The sequence below is a fragment of the Macaca mulatta genome, chromosome 1, assembly GCF_049350105.2.
Source record: "Macaca mulatta isolate MMU2019108-1 chromosome 1, T2T-MMU8v2.0, whole genome shotgun sequence".
Taxonomy (NCBI): Eukaryota; Metazoa; Chordata; class Mammalia; order Primates; family Cercopithecidae; genus Macaca; species Macaca mulatta.
This window is the reverse complement of record NC_133406.1, coordinates 125353707-125375186: the sequence shown is the minus strand read 5'-3', so window position 1 is coordinate 125375186 and position 21480 is coordinate 125353707. Positions and strand designations below refer to the sequence as shown.

Sequence of the window (21480 nt, the reverse complement as noted above, 5' to 3'; positions counted from 1 at the left end):
ATAACTTCTTCAATCTATAAATTACTGTCTGTTACTATTGTGTCTTGGAAATTCTCAACAATAATCTCTTCAGATATTGTATTTACTCTACTTTCTGTTTCCTCATTTTCTGAGTAAGAAAAAAATGTTGAGGGAAAAAACCCATGTTGCTTCTTGGGAGGCTAAGGTGGAAGGATCACTTGAGCCCAGGAGTTTGAGGTTACAGTGAGCTATGATTGCTCCATTGCACTCCAGCCTGGGTGGCAGAGTGAGACCCTGTCTCAAAACAAACAAACAAACAAACAAACAAAACAAACAAACCAAACCCGAAACCAAAGTAAAAACCTACATTAATTTTCTAATTCTTCTTTGACTCTTAATCTCTTTTTCCTATTTCAACAGTTTTGCCTTTCTATACCTTATCCTAGATAATTTCTTTTTACCTATCTTGTAATTCACTAATTTTCTTCTCTTTTATTTCTCACACATTATGAAATTCCTCCATTTAATTTTAGTTACTAAGATGTTTATTTTAAGATGTTATTTTTCTTTTTCTAAGCTGCCATTCTACTTTATCTAGTTTTCTATTCTTATTTTCAAGGTTGTCTTTTCTTTAAATATACAAATCATAGCTATTTTATATTCCTTTTCTGATAATTTTTTATTTTAAATGTTTGTGATTCTCATTCTGTCTTGTTTATGATAGTTTTTAGTCAAAGTGCCTTGTTTGCTTGTGTGCCTTATTGTTTTTGACTTTATGCTCAATTTTTTTACGTGAAAAAAAAAAGATTACTTATAGGAATAAGTTAAGGCCTGCTTAACATCCCCCTGGGAGGATTTGCTTTTCCCCCCCCCATGCACATGGTGTTTCTATCCATTTGGGACAACCTTAAGTCAGCTTGAAGGCTTGGGGTGTCCTGAACCACTCAGGTGATTTCAACCTGGGCTGCAAATCTGCCTCTGAGTTGGTTTACTTTTGCTTGCTCCTTACATCAAAACTGTCCCAATTTATTGTACAAAAGTTTACTTCTTAGACTTTCTCTACTCTCTGTAGTCTTTGGGTTTTCATATATCTTAAATTCTTTATCCCATCATATTTTAAACCAAAAGTCCAACTTTGCCAGGGTTTGCAAATGCCCTTTGGGCACAAACAAGTTTTGTGGGTACCTTACTTCTATAGGTTTCTATTTTCTCTTCATTTTTGGCCTGGCAAATTCCTATTTTGTCAGGAGCTTAATGCTTTAATATTCTTAATATTTGATCTTGAATTTTTATTCCCGTTTACAGGAGTGTTTAAATGACAAAACTCATCATTATCCCTTTGGAGTTTTCAGTTTCAATTTTATGTATTACTTCTAGTAATTTTATTGATTTACTGATATCTTCCTTTAGTTTACAAAGTATGTGATAATACTTATTTTTAAGTTTCATAACCAATAATTCCAAAATCTGAAATCTTTGCAGATCTAAGTTGGCCTTTTGTTCACTTTGCTGACTCTGTTCATGGTGCTTTGTTTCCCATTGTGTTTGTTGATTGTGAGGTCATGTAACTTTATTTGTGTAAATTCTTTAAGGCCTGGATTAGCAGTATATTAGGCCTGGAGAAAATTTGCATGTTCCATTTTCTAGGATCCTGGGGAAACTTAGGAGCACTTCAAATTAAATTTTGGCTTGGAGCTCTTTTGAACATTCTGGCAGTATACATTCTGTTCCCATATATGACTAAGGGCTAGTTTGTGCTTATGATTTTTCAGGGGAAACATTTATTACCAGACCATAAGAAATAGTATCATAATGGACACCACAATCATTACTCAACATTTCCCTCTCTCCAGGTTAACTTTTTCATTTTTTTGTTTTGTTTTGTTGTTGTTGTTGTTGTTGTTATTGTTTTTGACAGAGTCTCAGTCTGTCACCAGGCTGGAGTGCAATGGTGTGATCTCGGCTTGCTCAACCTCTGCCTCCCTGGTTCAAGTGATTCTCCTGCCTCAGCCTCCCCAGTAGCTGGGACTACAGGCACACACCACCATGCCCACCTAATTTTTGTATTTTTAGTAGAGACGGGGTTTCACCATGTTGGCCAGGATGGTCTCGAACTCCTGACCTCGTGATCTGCCCACCTTGGTCTCCCAAAGTGCTGGGATTACAGGCATGAGCCACCGGGCCTGGCCCAGATTTACTTTTTCTATTTTTTCCTCAGAGTTGGACCAATGACCCTTTCATTCTATGTAGGTTTTTCAGAATGGAATTTTAAAAATATAAACTTGGCACATACTTCTGTTGCTTAACATCCTTCATTGTTTTGCATGGTCTTCATGAATTATGAACCAGAAGACTCTGAACAAGTTATATAAGTCCTGTTATGATCTTGTCCTTATTATCCTTCCAATCATATCTCCTGTGACTTACTCGTTATACTTCAAGCCTTATGCTCCTAAAATACATTTTCTTTAGATGCCAGAATGTGTCATTCTATCTCTTCTGTGTTCCATGCTCTTACACTTGCCTGTGACCTTTTCTCTCCTAACTCCCATTACCTTTGCTAATTCTTACTGTCTTTCAAATGTTTCAACTCAGCTGCTACTTTCTGGAAGTCTTTAAACTTTCTCCATCTCCCTGTACCTCTAACTCTGACTGATCTTATTTGACTTAGGTGTCTCCTCTATGTAAACTCGCAGAACTTCTAGTGAGTACCTATCAGCGCAATCATTGTTTATTTGCCTGCCTGACCAATATACTGTAAATTATCATGAATATTAAGGTCCAGTTTCTACCATATATCACCATTATTATCGTGTTAATAGCAGTTATCATTTATTGATTATAGATTAGACACTGTGCTTGAGCATTTTAAGTTGCATTATCTTGTTTACTTCTAACAGCAGGTAACTCTTCATAATATGAATAATTATCATTATTCTAATATTCCAGGTGGGAAAAGTAGTCAGACTGGTTAAGTATCATGCCCGAGGCCAGGTAGCTTAGTAAAAAGAAACTGTATAATTTGAATCCAGAGAATATAATGAACTTCTTTTTTCTATTGTTTTTATGATGTTTAAAAATGAGTGCATAAATATGAACCATATAGACTAGTACCTGAGACTTAGTATTTATTAAAAATGGGCTCTTAAGTGGAGTCAAAAGCTTTTATTTGTCATTTAATAAATAAAGAGAATATTTTGAAAAATAAAAAAACAAGATAATCAATAATGAAAATAAAATCATGAATAATTTTACCCTCAGGAGATAAATTACTTTTCATATTTTAGTGTGTATCTTTTCCTTTTGCATGCAGTATTTAAATATTGTTTTAAACCCACTCTTTTTATTCTACATTTTATGAATATCCAAATTAGTAATCAATCAATAAAATTTGTGTTAAAAAATGTAAATCCTTAAATATTTATTTTTGAGTTATTGGGAGGTAACAGTCTTGGTAAGTCAGTAAAGCTTGATGGTGACCAATATTTGTGTGTTTATATTTGCATATTTCCCCCTCATTTTGTACTATTATCTAATGGAGGAAAAAGACTAATTGTCACAAATAATAATTAGTTTTCTTGGTATATATCTTCTGCTAATTACGATCTATTTATAACTTTCTCTTTTAGAATTACAGAGTGAAAACTTAAAACAATCAATTGAGAAGCAGCATCATTTGACTAAAGAACTAGAAGATATTAAAGTGTCATTACAAAGAAGTGTGGTATGATTTAAAAACTCAGTAATGTGTAATAAGTCTCACACTATCACTCAGTCAACAAATATTTATTAAATACTAATACAATGTACAAGGACCTGGAGTTTCAAATAGATAGAGAAGGCACAATCCTAGTCTGCAAAATGCTATAGTTTAGAGACATTGCATAAAAACACATCAAAAGTATAATTAAGATACAAGACCCTGGACAGGTGCCAACAGGGTAGTTTAGGTAATAAATCAATAGTTCTAAGAATTGAAAGAATAGTATGGCTGGGTTGGCTAGGAAGGCTCCATGGAGGAGTTGGAACTATAGGTGGGATATGGAGAATAGTGAATTGAAATAAGAGTAGTGGGTGGGCATTTGAGGGTAGGGAGGAGGAATAATAGGAAAATATGAGGGTGGGAAAGGGGAAGTAAATGTATAGAAGCAGATAAGTTCCGCTTTTTTGGTTAAGGCCTTTGGATCATTGCTCTTATTTTATACTTTATTTCATTTAGAGTACTCAAAAGGCTTTAGAGGAAGATTTACAGATAGCAACAAAAACAATTTGTCAGCTAACTGAAGAAAAAGAAGCTCAAATGGAAGCATTTAATAAAGCTAGAGCTGCTCATTCATTTGTGGTTACTGAATTTGAAACTACCATCTGCAGCTTGAAAGAATTATTGAGAACAGAACAGCAAAGGTAAAATATATATTATTTTTAATACATAAAATAAGTGAATAAAAAACAATTTACTTTTAATATTCAATGCCATTTTCTTTGCATTGCCAACTGATGTATAATTCATATAACAACTATAGTCAGGTCTCTTATGTATAAAGTGGGAATACATTTTAAAAGTTTCTTTGGATAGACAGATATCTTAGGAAAAGATGTAAAAGAAGATGTTCTCTAGGATAGTTCCCATGTGTGCTTTGCCATAGAATTTAGTTATATATATAAACTCATGAAAGGTTGATGCAGTGATTTATTTAATGACTGTAGATTATTATTAACTTCCTAGAAGTAACTTCTAGACTGTAGGGTTTATCTTACTGAGGTCTGTAGACCTTTCTGATTTATAAGTTTAGCAGCTAGCCTGGTATAGGTACTACTCTATGTTTATTAAATTAACCAATTACTCTGTATCAATTTAATTAATATAATTATTAACTTAATAAATGGTTTAACAAATGTGATTACATAAAAAATAAACTAGTATTTTCACTTCATCTAAATAGCGGTTTTTCTAACACTTGAGTGTTAAGACTCTATTTTTCACTACTTTATATTAAAGAAATATTTATATAAAGCTGTTAGGAGGCCTAGATAATTATTTTTTTGTCTCACTAGCATTATGGTTAATTAAGTTTGGTAGGATAAAGGAGAACACGTTTCTCTCTGAAGCCACAGCCGGGGCCTACCAATATTTTTTCTCCATTGCTTGTGCATGGTGAGGGAAAACTAGCCTTTCTAGCTCCCCTAATTTACATATTTTTGATTGACCTATGCAGTGATTTTTCATTTTTAAAATGGTAAGTTACCTAAGATTCATCTATCCCTATTACCTCAGTGTTATACTTTGAGGAAACAGAAAGCCAGAGAAATTAACCAAATTATACATATTCTCATAATTATATTGTTCCTAAGGCAGAATTCAGTATAATAGTAGTTACATACTCAATCTCTTTCAGAGTTCTAGGATGTGTTAATCTGATTATCATCAACAGCTAAGAGAAAACTTATACCATAAGCTTTAAGATATATATGTATATTACATAAAAGTAATATACAATTATGTATTTATAATAGTAATATCTTATTTTAAAATGTTACACTGTATGGCACAGAGTAGGTACTTAATAAGTGTTTAAGAATCCAGTGGGTGAATCTATTTTAAGATGTATCAGTTGCTGAATTGCACCAATTTTAGTTATGAGATGAATTCTGACTAAAATAATATTTTGTATTGAAAATGATATATTTTACAAGATTGGAAAAAAGTGAAGATCAATTGAAAATACTTACCATGGAGCTTCAAAAGAAATCAAGTGAACTGGGTAAGACTTAGAGAATAATGTGTGTTCCTTAATAATACTAGCTTATTATAAAATCATAAACACTGTTTTGAAATAAAATATAATTTCCTCTCTGTCATTTGCCAGTAGAGATTGCTTGATAATATTTTTATTTCAATATTTGAAGGTAGAAAATTTAAAACTTAAGAAAGACTATTTTATTATGCAGTTAATAGATATTTAGAAGTGTGGGGAGCCTAAGAGAGGACTGAGGCTCCTAACAGAATACAACTAAGAGAAGTTGATATTCTGCTTTTTTTATTTTAGGATTCAGAGACCTTAATAATTCTTAGTGAGAAATGTCTGTTATTGTTTAATTGAATTTTGAAATTTAATTGCTTGTTGTGTTAGATTATGTACTATTCACAGGAAAATGTGATCCTATTTTATCATAGGTATTATTAAAATTCAACAACTTTCATGGCCAAAAGAGAGAGACATTCTCTACAGTAGTTATTTTATAATTTATGGCCATGTAATTAGATAATTCTAATAACCTATGCTTCATATTCATAAATCTTCATATCTATAAATGTAGAAAATTACAAAGCATAAAATATTTTCCAATTTTAGTGAAAACAAAATTTTTATAAATTAAAAATATTCATGAATTGGCAAATATTTTATAAAATATTTTCATAACTTTATGTAAGCTTTATTATTAGATTTAACTACTTATATAATTAAAATAATTGTCAACTAAAATATTATCTAGTATCTGAAATGTGTGCTTTACATTTCACAAGTAGTTAGGTTTTGGACCGTATGAACTTTTGGACCATATTTATGCTTATTTTTGTGAGGCTTAATTTTCCACTATAGATTAACCCTTTATCATCTAAAATTGTACTATCAAATGCAAATAATTTTATCTTCTTAGGATAAGTTTAAATTAAAAAGGTTATAATATAAACCGTTCCATTTTTTATTCCTCCTTCGAGCATAAAGTACTGTTTTAAATCATTATATATACCTATACTTACTTTAAAAAAATTATTACTATGCTTTAAGTTCTAGGGTACATGTGTATAACACATAGGTTTGTTACGTAGGTATACATGTGCCACATTGGTTTGCTGCACCCCTCAACTCGTCATTAACATTAGGTATTTCTCCTAATGCTATCCCTCCCCCAGCCCCCCACCCCCCAACAGGTCCTGGTGTGTGATGTTCCCCTGCCTGTGTCCATGTGTTCTCATTGTTCAACTCTCACTTATGAGTGAGAACATGCGGTGTTTGGTTTTCTGTCGTTGTGATATTTTTGCTGAGAATGATGGTTTCCAGCTTCATCCATGTCCCTGCAAAGGACATGAATTCATCCTTTTTTATGGCTGCATGGTATTCCATGGTGTATATGTGCCTCATTTTCTTTATCGAGTCTGTTATTGATGGACATTTGGATTGGTTCCAAGTCTTTGCTATTGTGAATAGTGCTGCAATAAACATACATGTGCATGTGTCTTTATAGTAGCATGATTTATAATCCTTTGGGTATATACCCAGTAATGGGATTGCTGGGTCAAATGGTATTTCTAGTTCTATATCCTTGAGGAATCGCCACACTGTCTTCCACAATGGTTGAACTAATTTACACTCCCACCACAGTGTAAAAGTGTTCCTATTTCTCCACATCCTCTCCAGCACCTGTTGTTTCCTGACTTTTTAATGATCGCCATTCTAACTGGTGTGAGATGGTATCTCATTGTAGTTTTGATTTGCATTTCTCTGATGACCAGTGATGATGAGCCTTTTTTCCTATGTCTGTTGGCTGCATAAATGTCTTCTTTTGAGAAGTGTCTGTTCATATCCTCTGCCCACTTTTTGATGGTTTTTTTTTGTTTTTTTTCTTGTAAACTTGTTAAGCTCTTTGTAGATTCTGGATATTAGCCCTTTGTCAGATGGGTAGATTGCAAAAATTTTCTCCCATTCTGTAGGTTACCTGTTCACTCTGATGATGGTTTCTTTGGCTGTGCAGAATCTCTTTAGTTTAGATCCTATTTATCAATTTTGGCTTTTGTTGCCATTGCTTTTGGTGCTTTAGTCATAAAGTCCTTGCCCATGCCTATGGCCGGAATGGTATTACCTAGGTTTTCTTCTAGGTTTTTTATGGTTTTAGGTCTTACATTTAAGTCTTTAATCCATTGAGTTAATTTTTGTATACCTATAGTTATTTTCTTTAGAATTGTTTAATTTAATGTCTTAGACTAAGGAATAATTTTGTTTCTTAAAATGTCTTTAATGGATATTTATTTGTAATAATTCAGTCTAGTATTGAAATTAAGTGACTGCTATTTTGTATTATTATATGATTTTCTCATAGTAGAGCAATATATTTTGGCAAATTTGAAAAAAGCATTCTAGAATTATGAAATAGAACCATGTATGTTTTTTAGCATTGCCTTAGATGTTGTAGGAATGTATAGAAGTAAAATACCATCCTTTTGAGAAATCTCTGATTATTGTTGGAGAAAGGTTAAACACATAAAACCCTTATAGTAATGGTGTCCAAAATGAAGGGGTGAGCAAAATTTCCTTTAGGAAAAGGGAAGAAAATATTAGAATTTTTATTTTTATTTATTTTTATATTTTAAATTTGTTTTATAATGAATACTATAATACATATTTATATTTTATAAATTTATATTTATAAACATTTATAACATTGATTATACACTTATGTAAATATAAATATGCATTTATATTTTATACACACTTACATATTTTGGGTGAATGCTTATAGATTTCTTATTGATGGAGGTATGTTAATACTTATACCAAGAGGAAGCCTAAGATAGCAATGTGTACTGCATAGTTGGAAAAGGCTTTATGGAAAAGGTAGATTTAAATTTAAAAGTAGGCTTTAAGGCTTCGGATAGTTGTAGAGGATGAAGGAGTGTAGGAAACATCATGTGTAGGAAAGTAGCATTAACAATGACATAGGTACTGAACTTCTTTGGGTGACAATATAGTCTCAAAACCAGAAATCTTGAAGGATATTCTGTACTATTCTCTTTCCCTTATGCTTTACTGCTAATTGGTTATCTGGTGTTCCTTGACACCTAACTCATAAAATATAACTAACTTAAAAGTTCCTCTTAACTATCATTTGAATATCTCCCTTTTCTTGATTTCCACAGACCTAGAACAGTTCAATTCCTCATTTTCTCTTTCTTGGTTTTAGAATTTCAGGATGCATGTAAAGAACATAATGGTACCAAAATTGTATTTGTAAGATTAATCATCAATCCGTGCTTCACATTACCCCCATTTGTCCTAATCTTTATTCATCCCGTGCTATATTTAACTAAGTTTCTGTTTGCTTTACCTTTCTTTAAAATCTCTTTTCTTACCCCAACAGCTCTCCTTCTTCTTTGTTTCCTGGCTACACTTTACATTCTTCCTTGATGGTATTTTCTTAGGCTTACATCTTGGTTAAAGTGGTCTTCCATTATTTCCTCAGCAGTTTCAATCCTCAAAACACTTTTAACCTGTGTACTGCTCAGATATAGGCTGCCCTACTCCTTGTATCTTTTAAGTCAGACATCTTTGACCAGTGCTATTATAGTTACAGTAGCTTGAGAGTCAGTCCTTTTGTTTCTGGGATAGCCACCTTTTGATCATTTTCTACATTGCTGCTAGAGTGTTTCTTTAAAAATACAAATCTGATTATTCTATGTGGCAAATTTAAGAGGCATCTCATTGTCTAAGTTCAAACTATTTAGATATCAGTTATCTTTTCATTGTTCATTTAAAGAGTGGGAGTACTGCATACCAAGTGAGTTGAAGTCAACTGCAATAGGAAATCGTTGGCAGTTTTTTCCCAGCTTCTTAACTTGTTACAGTTTTTTTTTTTTTTTTGCTGCTTCATGCATTGCCCATCTTCAGTTTAATCTAATATTGCTGTAAATGTGTCTTATTCTTGTACTCATTTTTCCATATCTGGATCCATCTTTGCTTTCAATTTGGTTATGTAACAGATTCCCCTCCTAGTATGTTCTATTGCTTCTGCTTTGATTATTAGATGTATAATATAATAACTATCAAAGTAAAGCTTAGATGTTTATTCCTTATTTAGCCTTGGATACGTAATGAGGAATGTAACAGACATGTCTTTGTTCTCACGAGGTTTGCAGTCTTCTTGGAGAAACATACAAAACAAATAATCACAAATAAATATTTAATTATAAATTGGCATAAGTGCTATGAAGGAAAGAAAAATGATGCAATGCGGTGGCTGCAATGGACTGTGTGGGCCAGTCCCCAGGCCTACAGGCAAGTGCATGTGGGTGAGTGCCAACTGTGGTGGTAGTGGCAGGCCTGGCTGACCCTTTGTCGGGCACCCAGGAGGAGTGCTTAGGTGCCAATGGTGGTGGATGGGGCAGTGTGATCCCCTAGGCTCTTGGACAGTGTACTCAGGCACTTGAGGGGGCAGAGATAGTCCTGGTGGGCCTCTCTTCAGGCTTCCTAGTTGTGTTTATAGGTGCTGGCTCTGGTGGGCAGGGTGGGGTGATTCCTATGCCCCTGGTGGAGCACTCAGGTGAGTGCTGCAGCAGTTGTGGTGAGCTGGGGGAGCCTGCCCTTAAGAGTATGTGCAAGTGTGCTATGGCTCTGCTGCCAGGGATGATGGGATTGTTTAGGTGGCAGCAGCTATAGGCAGGCCTCTGAGGAGTGTGCACTTCAGCCCCAGGCATCAGCTGTCCGTGAGCCTGTACTCAGGGTATGTGACTCCACTGCTGGGAGCAATGAGGTTGCTGCTAGTGGCTCTGGCTTCACCTGGTAGCTGGCAGTGGCAGTGGTTGTGGCTGTGGCTGTGAGCAAGGTAGCTTGTCCTTGGGGTGTGTGCAAATGTGTGATGGCCCTGCTGCTGGGATGACATGGGATTGATGCCATTGGCTTCTGCTATGGCTCCAGCAGCAGCAGCCAGTAGTAGCAGCTGCGGGAGGGGGAGACTTTCCCTGGGGCATGGGAAGATGTGCGACAGTCCTGCTGTTGGTAGGGGGCAGGGTTGCTGCCAGTGGGGTGCACTTCAGTCTTGGTGGCAGTAGTCAGCAGTGAGTATTGGCTGGGGGTATGTCAGTGGGGCTCCAGGGATATGGAGATGCAGGGGTTGTTGGGCCTCAGAGTAAGATGTAGTCTCCTGGGGGCTGGGCTCTCAAAATGGCACTGTGCTATAGCTGCTTAGAACTCAGAGGGTGGGTGGGACTCAACATGAACTCCCTCTCTGGAGCAATGCCTTTGTGAGATCTCTAGTCAGCTACCTAGGTTAATTTCAGGGCCCAAAGGAGTCTACAATGGCTAGGATTGCAGGAGTCTGCAGTGGGACTGTGGATAGTTGGGGCTCTCTCATTTACCCTTTCCCTGGATTAGGGAGTCTTTCCAGGCTCCCAGCCCATCCTGAGCAGGCTGCCTCACTTCCCTCTCCTTCCTTGCCTTAGGTGTTTCCTGACACATCTCTGTTGAATTTCAGTGTTCTTAGAGGATCTATTTGAAGTGTAATTATCTACTCACTAAGTTAGTTCTTCTTTGTGGAGGAGGTGAGTGGGCAGATGCCTCTAATCAGCCATCTTGAAGCCTCTCTGGTTTTTAAACTTTTGTCTTACGTTTTCTACCTCTTTGCTCTTTTTCCTGAATTGGGAGATATCTCTATCCTATTTCTGTCTGTATCTTTATCTTTATCTGTATCTGTATCTGTATCTCTATCTCTATCTATCTCATCTCTATCTCTATCTTTCTAAATTTGTTTCTCCCTTGCTAATTCAATCTTTAAATTTTATGTCTGTTTTGCTATTTTAAAAATCTCAGTTGTCAAATTTTAAATTTCTAAGAGCTCTAGGTAATTTATATCAGGGATCTGGTATCCTGTTGGAACATTATACTTAGTTAAATACCTGTTTCTGTTTACTCTATTAACTCTTTTTCTTTGGGTTTTAGTTTTTTTCACAGTTTAATTTGGAGCTTTCTTTTTCATTGTTTTGCTTTTCTTCACAAATTGTTGGTACCTGATTGTTGACTCATCTATGTATAAGTATTCATCTTTTCCCACTGTGTATTACAATCTAATTCTTCTGATTATGGGAGTGAGTGGGAGTTGCTGTGTGGAAAGGTGGGCATAGTGACTTGTCTTTTACTATAGGGGATGTTTATCCTGCTTAAGAATAATGAGCTATTTGGAACACTACCTTGTCTGCCACCCAAATTCCTAGGATCCTTACTTTATCCTGAGGTAGGCTTTGTGGTGAGAGGTATGGTCACTTGGTCTTGTTGTTCCACATAGCCTTCATTGAATTAGTGTGAATTTTTTTTCCTCCAATGATTCCTTAATTTTCTGGTTTGTTAATGATATTCTCTTATTTTGTTAATGTTGTTCTTTTATATATATTTTTTCTTGTACCTTTTTTCTTAATTTTGTGGGATTGGGGTGAGAGAGCATATAGAAACATGCTCAGTCCACTGTCTTTAATCAGTTTTTGAGTTTTTAAAAATTAAATATTTTAACCTGAAATACACTTTCTGGTTAAATAAGCTATGTATATGTCAGGTTTTTCTTTTGGATTCTATATTGACATTTTATATTTTGTTAATTTTCCTTCAAGACTGTGGACAATTATTACAAGTGTTTTTAAAAATGTACAGAGTTTGAGAAATTTTCAGTAAGTCTATTACATCTCCAGTAATCAATAATGACCCTTAACAGCGAGGAAGGACAATATTTCAGACATAATAAAGTTTTAGCTGACAGCTGGACATATTAGGTAACTCTGTAGGCAGTTCTTTTTTGGTTTCATCTTTTGTGGGCAGGTTAAAAATATAAGAAAGTTGAAAAATGCGGGAGGCTTGGGCTGGAAAGATTTTTCAATTTATTAGCATAATGTTGAACTCGTGGAAGTGTAGAAAGAAAAACATTGGGCCTTATTTTTTAGGATGGCAAGAAAGAAGGCTGTCAGCAAAGAAAACAAGAGCAGGAGTTAGAGAGGAAACAGGAAATATGAATAGTGCAAAATCAAAGAGGAAAAAATGGGAGAAGTTAATAGTATCAAATAGTACAAATCTCCACAATGATGAAGACTTAAGAATTGTATCACAAAATGGTTATTGGTGATCTTTAAGATGATAATTTTATTATTATGGTGATAGGCATTAGTTTTACTTGGAGTTCAAAATGAGATGTGTAGGTAACAAATAGGAATTTGTTGGCAAAACAAACTAAGAAATTTGATAGTTGCTTGAAAGAGCAGAAAGGTCAGATATTGTTTTATATTCAAATAGAATGTTTAGACGAGATAGGGGAAATTAAAGATTCCTCTACATAGAATCTGTGTATATTGGTAGTATAAGAGCAAAGTCTCAGAGGAGGTGGGAATGTTGAAATCCAAAGTACGATGCTCAGAATTAGCTTGAAAAAAGAGAGTCACTTCTGTTAAGTTTGGAATGTCGATTAAAAGGTCAGATGTTTAGACAGTGATGAGTTGAAGGTAAATGTACATTCTGACCTCATTTCAAATATATTTTATATAGATTTATTGCTTATTTTGCTTTGTGAATGTTGGGTTATTTGGCAATGGCATTAACTTTATAGAAACATCACTATTAATATTTATCTTTAATTAGCTTTGCATAGTTAGATTTGGACTTCCTCTATGCTTTACATTGCTCTAATTGCATTTATCTCTCCTGATTTTTCCCTTTTGCATAGTATTATGCTTGTTCCTTCTGTCTCTTTTCCTATTATTTTAATCCAGCTTTTTAACACTTTTTTTTTGCTTATTTTAGAAGAGATGACTAAGCTTACAAATAACAAAGAAGTAGAACTTGAAGAATTGAAAAAAGTCTTGGTAAGTATAGTCTTTCCTATTAATATATAGCAATTACTTTTCAGAAGAATATTGAATCCCTTAACTTACAGACTCTCACACTATAGATGTTTTATACTATTTTTTTCAGCAAAAATGTAAAAATTATATTTGGTTTTAAGTAAAGATGCATTTTTATACCAATTTTTATATACCTTGTTAATTGTCTTCATCAAGCTGTTTATATCATTTGAATATGTGTTGATAGCACACTAAGATCAAATTTGCATGTTATGTAGCTGATTGTAAATTTGGTAATTTTGGACGTTGTACCCTTTGAACAATAAAGATGCAATTTTGAAAAAGGTGTATGATATATATTCAGTACCTATGTTTAATGTTCAGGTAGAATCATGTTTAGTGAAGATGTAGGGTAAAATTTCATTATATTTTAATTGATTGCAGTGTATAGAACATGGGTCAGCAAACTTTCTGTAGAGGACTAGATAGTAAATATTTTACAGTTGGTGGGTCATACATGGTCTCTCTTCTCTTCTTCTCCTCCTTTTTGCCTTCTCTCTTTTTAAGAACCTTGTAAAAATATAAAAACCATTCCTAGCTTAAGGGTCTAGGAAAAGAGACTTGAATTTGTCTTGCATACTGCAGTTTTCTGGCCCCTGATGTAGAAAATAATAATGTTTATGGTGACTGATTAATTGATTTTGTGTTTACCTATCATATCTCTACATGATTTTGCAGCTCCTACTTCTTCTGTCCCTTGGAAGCATTATTTTAAAATACTTTTTTTTTCTCCATTTAATTGCTCTGGGACAAACTGTTTGCAACTAATAATAATGTTTTCAGTGCTTTCAGATTTATTAATGCATGCTTATACAGGTCTTAGCTTAAATGTCACTGCTTTATGAAACCTCTCTTGATACTCCAGGCTAGGTTTAGGTCTTTGTATGGCTTATTTCCATAGCACCCTGAATTTTTCCTTTATAACACTTATCACAAATGAAATACATTTATTTTTGGTATTACTATTTAAGGCTTTATTCACCCTTTAGACTCCTTACCTAGCATAGTGGCTGGCACATAGTAGGTGCTCAATAAATAAATAGTGGAATGAATGTATGTAAGGGTTAGGAGCCTTTGGCTTGTTTACCTTGTGACTCTAGTACTTAGTACAGAAAGGGACACTTTGTAACACTTTATAAATATTTGTTGAATGAATACTAAAGCATTGGCTTTTATATAATGATTCACTTCTGCATGGATGATTTCACTAGTAAATTCTGTCAGACACTTTAGGAAGAAATAATACCAGTCTTTCACAAACCCTTCCAAAAAATAGAAGAGTGAAAACAATTTTCAAGTAGGTTTTTGATACCAAATCCTAACAGAGATATTATAATAAAGGAAAATTACAGACCAATATCCCTATGAATATGAGTATAAATATAAAATTCTTAATAAAGTATTAGTAAATCTAATCTAGATTTTAATACATGATAAAGACCATATTACATCAAACAATTTATCAGGAATGGGATTTATCAGAAATGTAAGGTTGGTTTAAAATTTGAGCTATCAGCGTAATTTACTGTATCAAGTAATAAAGGAGAAAAATAATATAATTATCTCAATAGTTGCAGAAAGACATTTGACAGAATTTCACACTCATTCATGATTAAAAAAAAACTTTCAGCAAACTAGGAATAGATGAGGACTTCTCCAATCTGATAAAGAGCATCTACAAAATACCTACAGCTAGCATCCTATTTACTGATGAAAGGCAGTGTCAAGAACAATGTCTGCTCTTACCATACCTATTCAACCTTGTATTGGAGGTTCTGGCAAGAAAAATAAATATATACAAATTAGAAAGGAGTACGTAAAACTGTCTCCCCAACCCATGACAGGCCCCAGTGTGTGATGTTCCCCTTCCTGTGTCCCAGTGTTCTCATTGTTCAATTCCCACCTATGAATGAGAACATGTGGTGTTTGGTTTTCTGTTCTTGCAATAGTTTGCTGAGAATGATGGTTTCCAGCTTCATCCATGTCCCTACAAAGGACATGAACTCATCCTTTTTTATGACTGCATAGTATTCCATGGTGTATATGTGCCACATTTTCTTAATCCAGTCTATCATTGATGGACATTTGGATTGGTTCCAAGTCTTTGCTATTGTGAGTAGTGCTGCAATAAACATACGTGTGCATACGTCTTTATAATACTTTAGGTATATACCCAGTAATGGGATGGCTGGGACAAATGGTATTTTTAGTTCTAGATCCTTGAGGAATCACCACACTGTCTTCCAAAATGGTTGAACTAGTTTACAGTCCCACCAACAGTGTAAAAGTGTTCCTATTTCTCCACATCCTCTCCAGCACCTGTTTCCTGATGTTTTAATGATTGCCATTCTAACTGGTGTGAGATGGTATCTCATTGTGGTTTTGATTTGCATTTCTCTGATGGCCAGTGATGATGAGCATTTTTTCATGTGTCTGTTGACTGCGTAAATGTCTTCTTTTGAGAAGTGTCTGTTTGTATCCTTTGTCCACTTTTTGATGGGGTTGTTTGATTTTTTCTTGTAAATTTGTTTAAGTTCTTTGTAGATTCTGGATATTAGCCCTTTGTCAGATGGATAGATTGCAAAAATTTTCTCCCATCCTGTAGGTTGCCTGTTCACTCTGATGGTAGTTTCTTTTGCAGTGCAGAAGCTCTTTAGTTTAATTAGATCCCATTTGTCAATTTTGGCTTTTGTTGCCATTGCTTTTGGTGTTTTAGACATGAAGTCCTTGCCCATGCCTATGTCCTGAATGGTATTGCCTAGGTTTTCTTCTAGAGAGTTTTTATGGTTTTAGGTCTAACATTTACGTCTTTAATCCATCTTGAATTAATTTTGTATAAGGTGTAAGGAAGGGATCCAGTTTCAGCTACATGTGGCTAGCCAGTTTTTCCAGCACCATTTATTTTTTATTTATTTATTTTTTTAATTTTTTTTGTTGAGACGGAGTCTTGCTCTGTCGCCCAGGCTGGAGTGCTGTGGCTGGATCTCAGCTCACTGCAAGCTCCGCCTCCCGTAGGGAATCCTTTCCCCATTTCTTGTTTTTGTCAGATTTGTGAAAGATCAGATGGTTGTAGATGTGTGATATTATTTCTTAGGGCTCTCTTTTGTTCCATTGGTCTATATCTCTGTTTTGGTACCAGTACCATGCTGTTTTGGTTACTGTAACCTTGTATAGTTTGAAGTCAGGTAGCGTGATCCTCCAGCTTTGTCCTTTTGGCTTAGGATTGTCTTGGCAATGCAGGCTGTCTTTTGGTTCCATATGAACTTTAAAGTAGTTTTTTGCAATTCTGTGAAGAAGTCATTGGTAGCTTGATGGGGATGGCATTGAATCTAGAAATTACCTTGGGCAGTATGGCTGTTTTCATGATATTGATTCTTCCTATCCATGAGCATGGAATGTTCTTCCATTCGTTTGTGTCCTCTTTTATTTCATTGAGCAGTGGTTTGTAGTTCTCCTTGAAGAGATCCTTCACATCCCTTGTAAGTTGGATTCCTAGGTATTTTATTCTCTTTGAAGCAATTGTGAATGGGAGTTCACTCGTGATTTGGCTCTCTGTTTGTTATTTGTATATAGGAATGCTTGTGATTTTTGCACATTGATTTTGTATCCTGAGACTTTGCTGAAGTTGCTTATCAGCTTAAGGAGATTTTGGGCTGAGACGATGGGCTCGCAGACACTTTGAAGGGTGTGTAGATCAGTTTTTATTTGGTGAAAAGTGAAAAAAGGGAAACAGGGACTGTCAGCAAAGTGAGAGTCCTGCTAGCAAGCTTTCTGCCTCACAGATTGAATCCCCAGTTACCACACAGGAATAGAAGGGGCCAGGCTCCTCTTTCTTGCAAATGGCACGAACTTCCCAAGGCCCCACCCTGTTCTCCCAGTGCACAGACTGGTCGGAGGTTCTCCGGGAAGACCTTTCTACTTGGCTGTCTCATTCTCCACTCTAAAGAAGTACATCTAACTGCCATTAGAATAAGGATAAGGATATGGACAAAGACCAATCTTAACTGCTTCCTACTGACAGGGGGTTCTGTTTTGGGAAAACAGCAGTCAAATCTCCCTCAGAGACGTATCTAAGGATTCCTGGCAAAAGGGGCCAATGTCTGAGTTGCATGACCGTTTTGGAGTTTGATGGCCTGAAGGTGAGAAGACACAGACAGGGTTATTAGAAAATATGTATCAAAATGAAATGTGGGGTGGGCGGTAAGGACAACTCAAAAATCCCAAGGCTTTTTACCAGTTTGCATGGCGAAAGGGGGGCCAAAAGCCTGACTGGTAAGAAAAACTTTTACCTTTTTGCTGGTATGTCAGGCTTCTGGGTTCCCTTCCCCTGAGCCCAATCCTAAGCAGACCAGTTTAAGGTTTGAGAAATTAACTTCCCAATTTGGAGGATGCATCTGAGGGGAGTCTCCCATAGTACGGACACACAATTACCTATCAGTGAAGAGAGGAGAGAGGAGGAAAAAGGAAAAAAAAGGTTTTTTTCCAAAGGAGTCCCAGGAATTCAGGATGCATTTGAAAGGGGTGCAGACTGAAGATGAATGGTTATTCATCTAGAAAAAGAGAGCAGGCATCCCTGGTTCCTTTCTCTTCCTAGCAAATGCCTGGGATATATGAGGGAGGGAAAGTGAGGCATTCCTCTTTCTTTCCTCTGTTCTTGCATCCCTGAGTCCTGGCAGCCATGACAGGGTACCACCCATTGGTGTTTTAGTGGCTTTCACTCATGTTAACAGGGGAGCCTAGAGGATGGAAGTATCAGCTCTTACCCAAATATGCTATATCTCTCCTGTTGTCAGTAGCCTTTGAATTCCCTAGACCTCATTTATGTCATGAATACTAGCGTAGACTTTATCCATGAAATGGGAAGCTTGGTTTAGTTGGCAGGAATCAGCCACACTCACCTGTACTATGCCTTTTAATTTCCATTATTGTCTGCCTCTGGATCCAGTTTTCTTTCCTAGTGCTTTGTCCCAAACCTTGGAATTGAGTTTGGGACCAAAATGTGTCTCAGGGGTGTTGCATGGACTCCTTATTGTAAGCTGAGTGCTAAGGTAACACTGTGGAATTGAGTTTTCCTCCAACAAGGGAGAGAAAAGGATGTCTTGTGACACGCCCAGATAACTGGTGGCTATCATCATGCTTGCTAAGATTTGGGTGCATTGTGCTTGGCTTTGGCTAGCTCCCTTGGTCTTACTTTCCCAAAAAAGAAACCTCCAGGTGATGGGCACCCTATTTATTCCCATCATCTGTCTGGATTTGCAAGATAATTGCTCAGAGCTAGAATATTGATCCAGATTTTTACATTATTCATCCCCCTTTCTTCCTTCTGAACTGCATCTGGAGAATGCTGGTTGGTTCATAGGAACAAGCAGGGTTAGTCTAAAATGTAGGCAAAAACTTAAAAACAACTAATGAATTTAGAATGTAATGACAAATGTATGATAAGTTTTGAAACATAATTTCTCTCTCTCTAATCCTCATTTTTGTTAAAGAAACAAATCATGACAGTACTGAGTTGTTTGCAAAATAGACTTTAGTCTTAAACTTGGCCTGATTTTTTGCATAAAGTACAGCAAGAATAACTGTTTCTACATGGGACTTCTAGATTGACTTTGATGGTACTGTGTTCCACAAGGAATCTCAGACGAGTCCTTTTAAAGCTAAGCCCAGCCATGGGTTTCTATCCTCAAATACCTCTGAGTTGGGTGATCCTCTCCTCCTAAGGTCCCAAGATATACTTGGAACTCCTGGCCTGTTAGAAAGTGACATTCTTTACTGACCACAGGTCAGGAACCCTGTACAGGGGCTGTGCAGACAAGGGTGTGAGGCCAGTTTTTTTCCCAAGGGGCTTTTATTGGCTCTGTGAGTCAAGTTTGACTCCTTAAAGGGAAGCATACCCTTCCAGTCAAAGACTTGGTGAAACAACCAGTTTCTTTAATTGCATCCTGTTGCAAAAGAAAATGGATTCTTATTGCACTGATGCAAAGAACTATATTGCCATAAGTTAAGAATACTCACAGATAGTTTCCAAATTCTAGAGGAACCAGGCAGAGAGAAACAAACATGCTCTAAATTTTGTTCACAAGAGTATACCTTACTCAATTATTAAAGGCTGTAAATAGTCCAGAATGTTTCTTTTATTCTGAAAAACAAAACAAGTATCAGCAATATGCCAAGAAAAAGTCAAAAAGATTGCTTCAGTTTTCTGAATTCATTCAATTAGCTCTTGTTTTCCTTGATATTCATGAACATTTTAGCTCTTTGTGAATTCTGTACATTTCCCTTTATTCCTGTGTCATATCTTCAAAGTTATCAGACCTGTATTTGAGAGCACTTGTCAAAGTTCTATAGCTTATTATAAACAATCTTTTGAAAAGAATTAAAACAAGACAACAATTGTGAAAAACGAAATGCCCAGGGTAGTTACAATTAGAAACACAATTGACAAAGAAGTTTGGTATCTCCTTGGTTTACAATAACTTAACCTTAATTGTGATTGATAGCATACTCAGACATTAGAATTTTAGAAATCCCATACAATTTGGGAACATATATTAGTATTATTCACCAAAATATAACCTAAAGAATATTGAACACCATTTTGGCAATCCTAGGTAACTAAACGTGTCACATAATCCTATTTACCTCTTTTCTGGATACTCCAGAGGCCCTTCTGAAGCATCAGAAAAGTCTGGCGTCAGGAAAGGCAATTTTGAAACTGAGGTTTGATTTTGGGAAGCCTGTTAAATATGTTAGAGGTTTAAAACACTTAATGTTATGAAATAGAATTCCAGATTACATAAATCATTTATTTTGCCAAAATCATGATTCAGAAACTTTTATAACCTGTTACAAATTTTGCTAAAGAGCAGATTAGTGCCTTATGAATACCTTCTTGTGCTTTTATTTTAATGCTCAATTTACAGAAAAACCTTATAGTACCCTTTTAAATTTAGTCAATATATGCACACACAAGAGTTTTTGCAAGATTAATTTTTACAATCCTTCCACCACTTGTATGAACTTTTATCTACTTTGAAACAATTCTTTAACCTTAGGCAAGAATTTAGATTTTTAATGCCTTCTTATAACCTTTTTTTTTTTTTTTTTTTGAGATGGGATTTTGCTCTGTCACCCAGGCTGGAGTGTGGTGGCATGATCTCAGCTCACTGCAACCTCTGTCTCCCAGGTTCAAGCGATTCTCCTGCCTAAGCCTCCCTAGTAGCTGGGATTATAGTCACCCACCACCATGCCTGGCTAATTTTTGTATTTTTCATAGAGATGGGGTTTTGCCATGTTGGCCAGGCTGGTCTCAATCTCCTGACCACAAGTGATCCACCTCCCTTAGCCTCCCGAAGTGTTGGGATTACAGGCATGAGCCACTGCATGTAGCCTCTTCTAATCTTTAATTAAAAACACATTTTACTGTTCTTACACACCTCACATGTAAATCTATTTCTAGTAGTCTCTATTATATGTCATGGTGGTAACTTTTAGCAATTTTTAACTTCAATGTAAAATCTGGTAAGTTGTTTTGAGTATGTCCTAGGAGCAGCTAAGGTTTGACTCCTTCCTGCCTAATAAAGGGTGTGGCTAGTTCCATATGTCCCCATGCCTTACCAAGTTGAACAGTTCTCAAAACCAAAAAGCAGTTTATAACCTTAAAACACTTAACAAACCTTGCATCTGACCTGCGTAATTTAGTCCACCTATTTATATTTTGATGACATCTGCTTTTTACCAATAATCTTTAAGTCTTTCTTTATTTTACAAAGATTAAAGTTATATGAACTGAAAGGTACTACAGCTTTTATCTTCCCTTTTAAAAATATTTGATGCAAGCACTTATCTTCCTTTAGGCCAATTAATTA

General features: G+C 35.5%; 1 protein-coding gene across 1 annotated transcript in view; it reads left to right on the top strand.

The window, feature by feature from the left end:
• The window catches only part of SYCP1 (synaptonemal complex protein 1), a 116953-nt gene that overhangs the window by 26641 nt on the left and 68832 nt on the right, over positions 1-21480 (top strand). Inside the window, exons 12-15 of the mRNA XM_077950631.1 lie at positions 3591-3685; positions 4181-4365; positions 5656-5723; positions 13512-13573. Coding sequence (XP_077806757.1) covers positions 3591-3685; positions 4181-4365; positions 5656-5723; positions 13512-13573 — 410 coding nt within the window. The remainder of the gene's footprint in view (positions 1-3590; positions 3686-4180; positions 4366-5655; positions 5724-13511; positions 13574-21480) is intronic.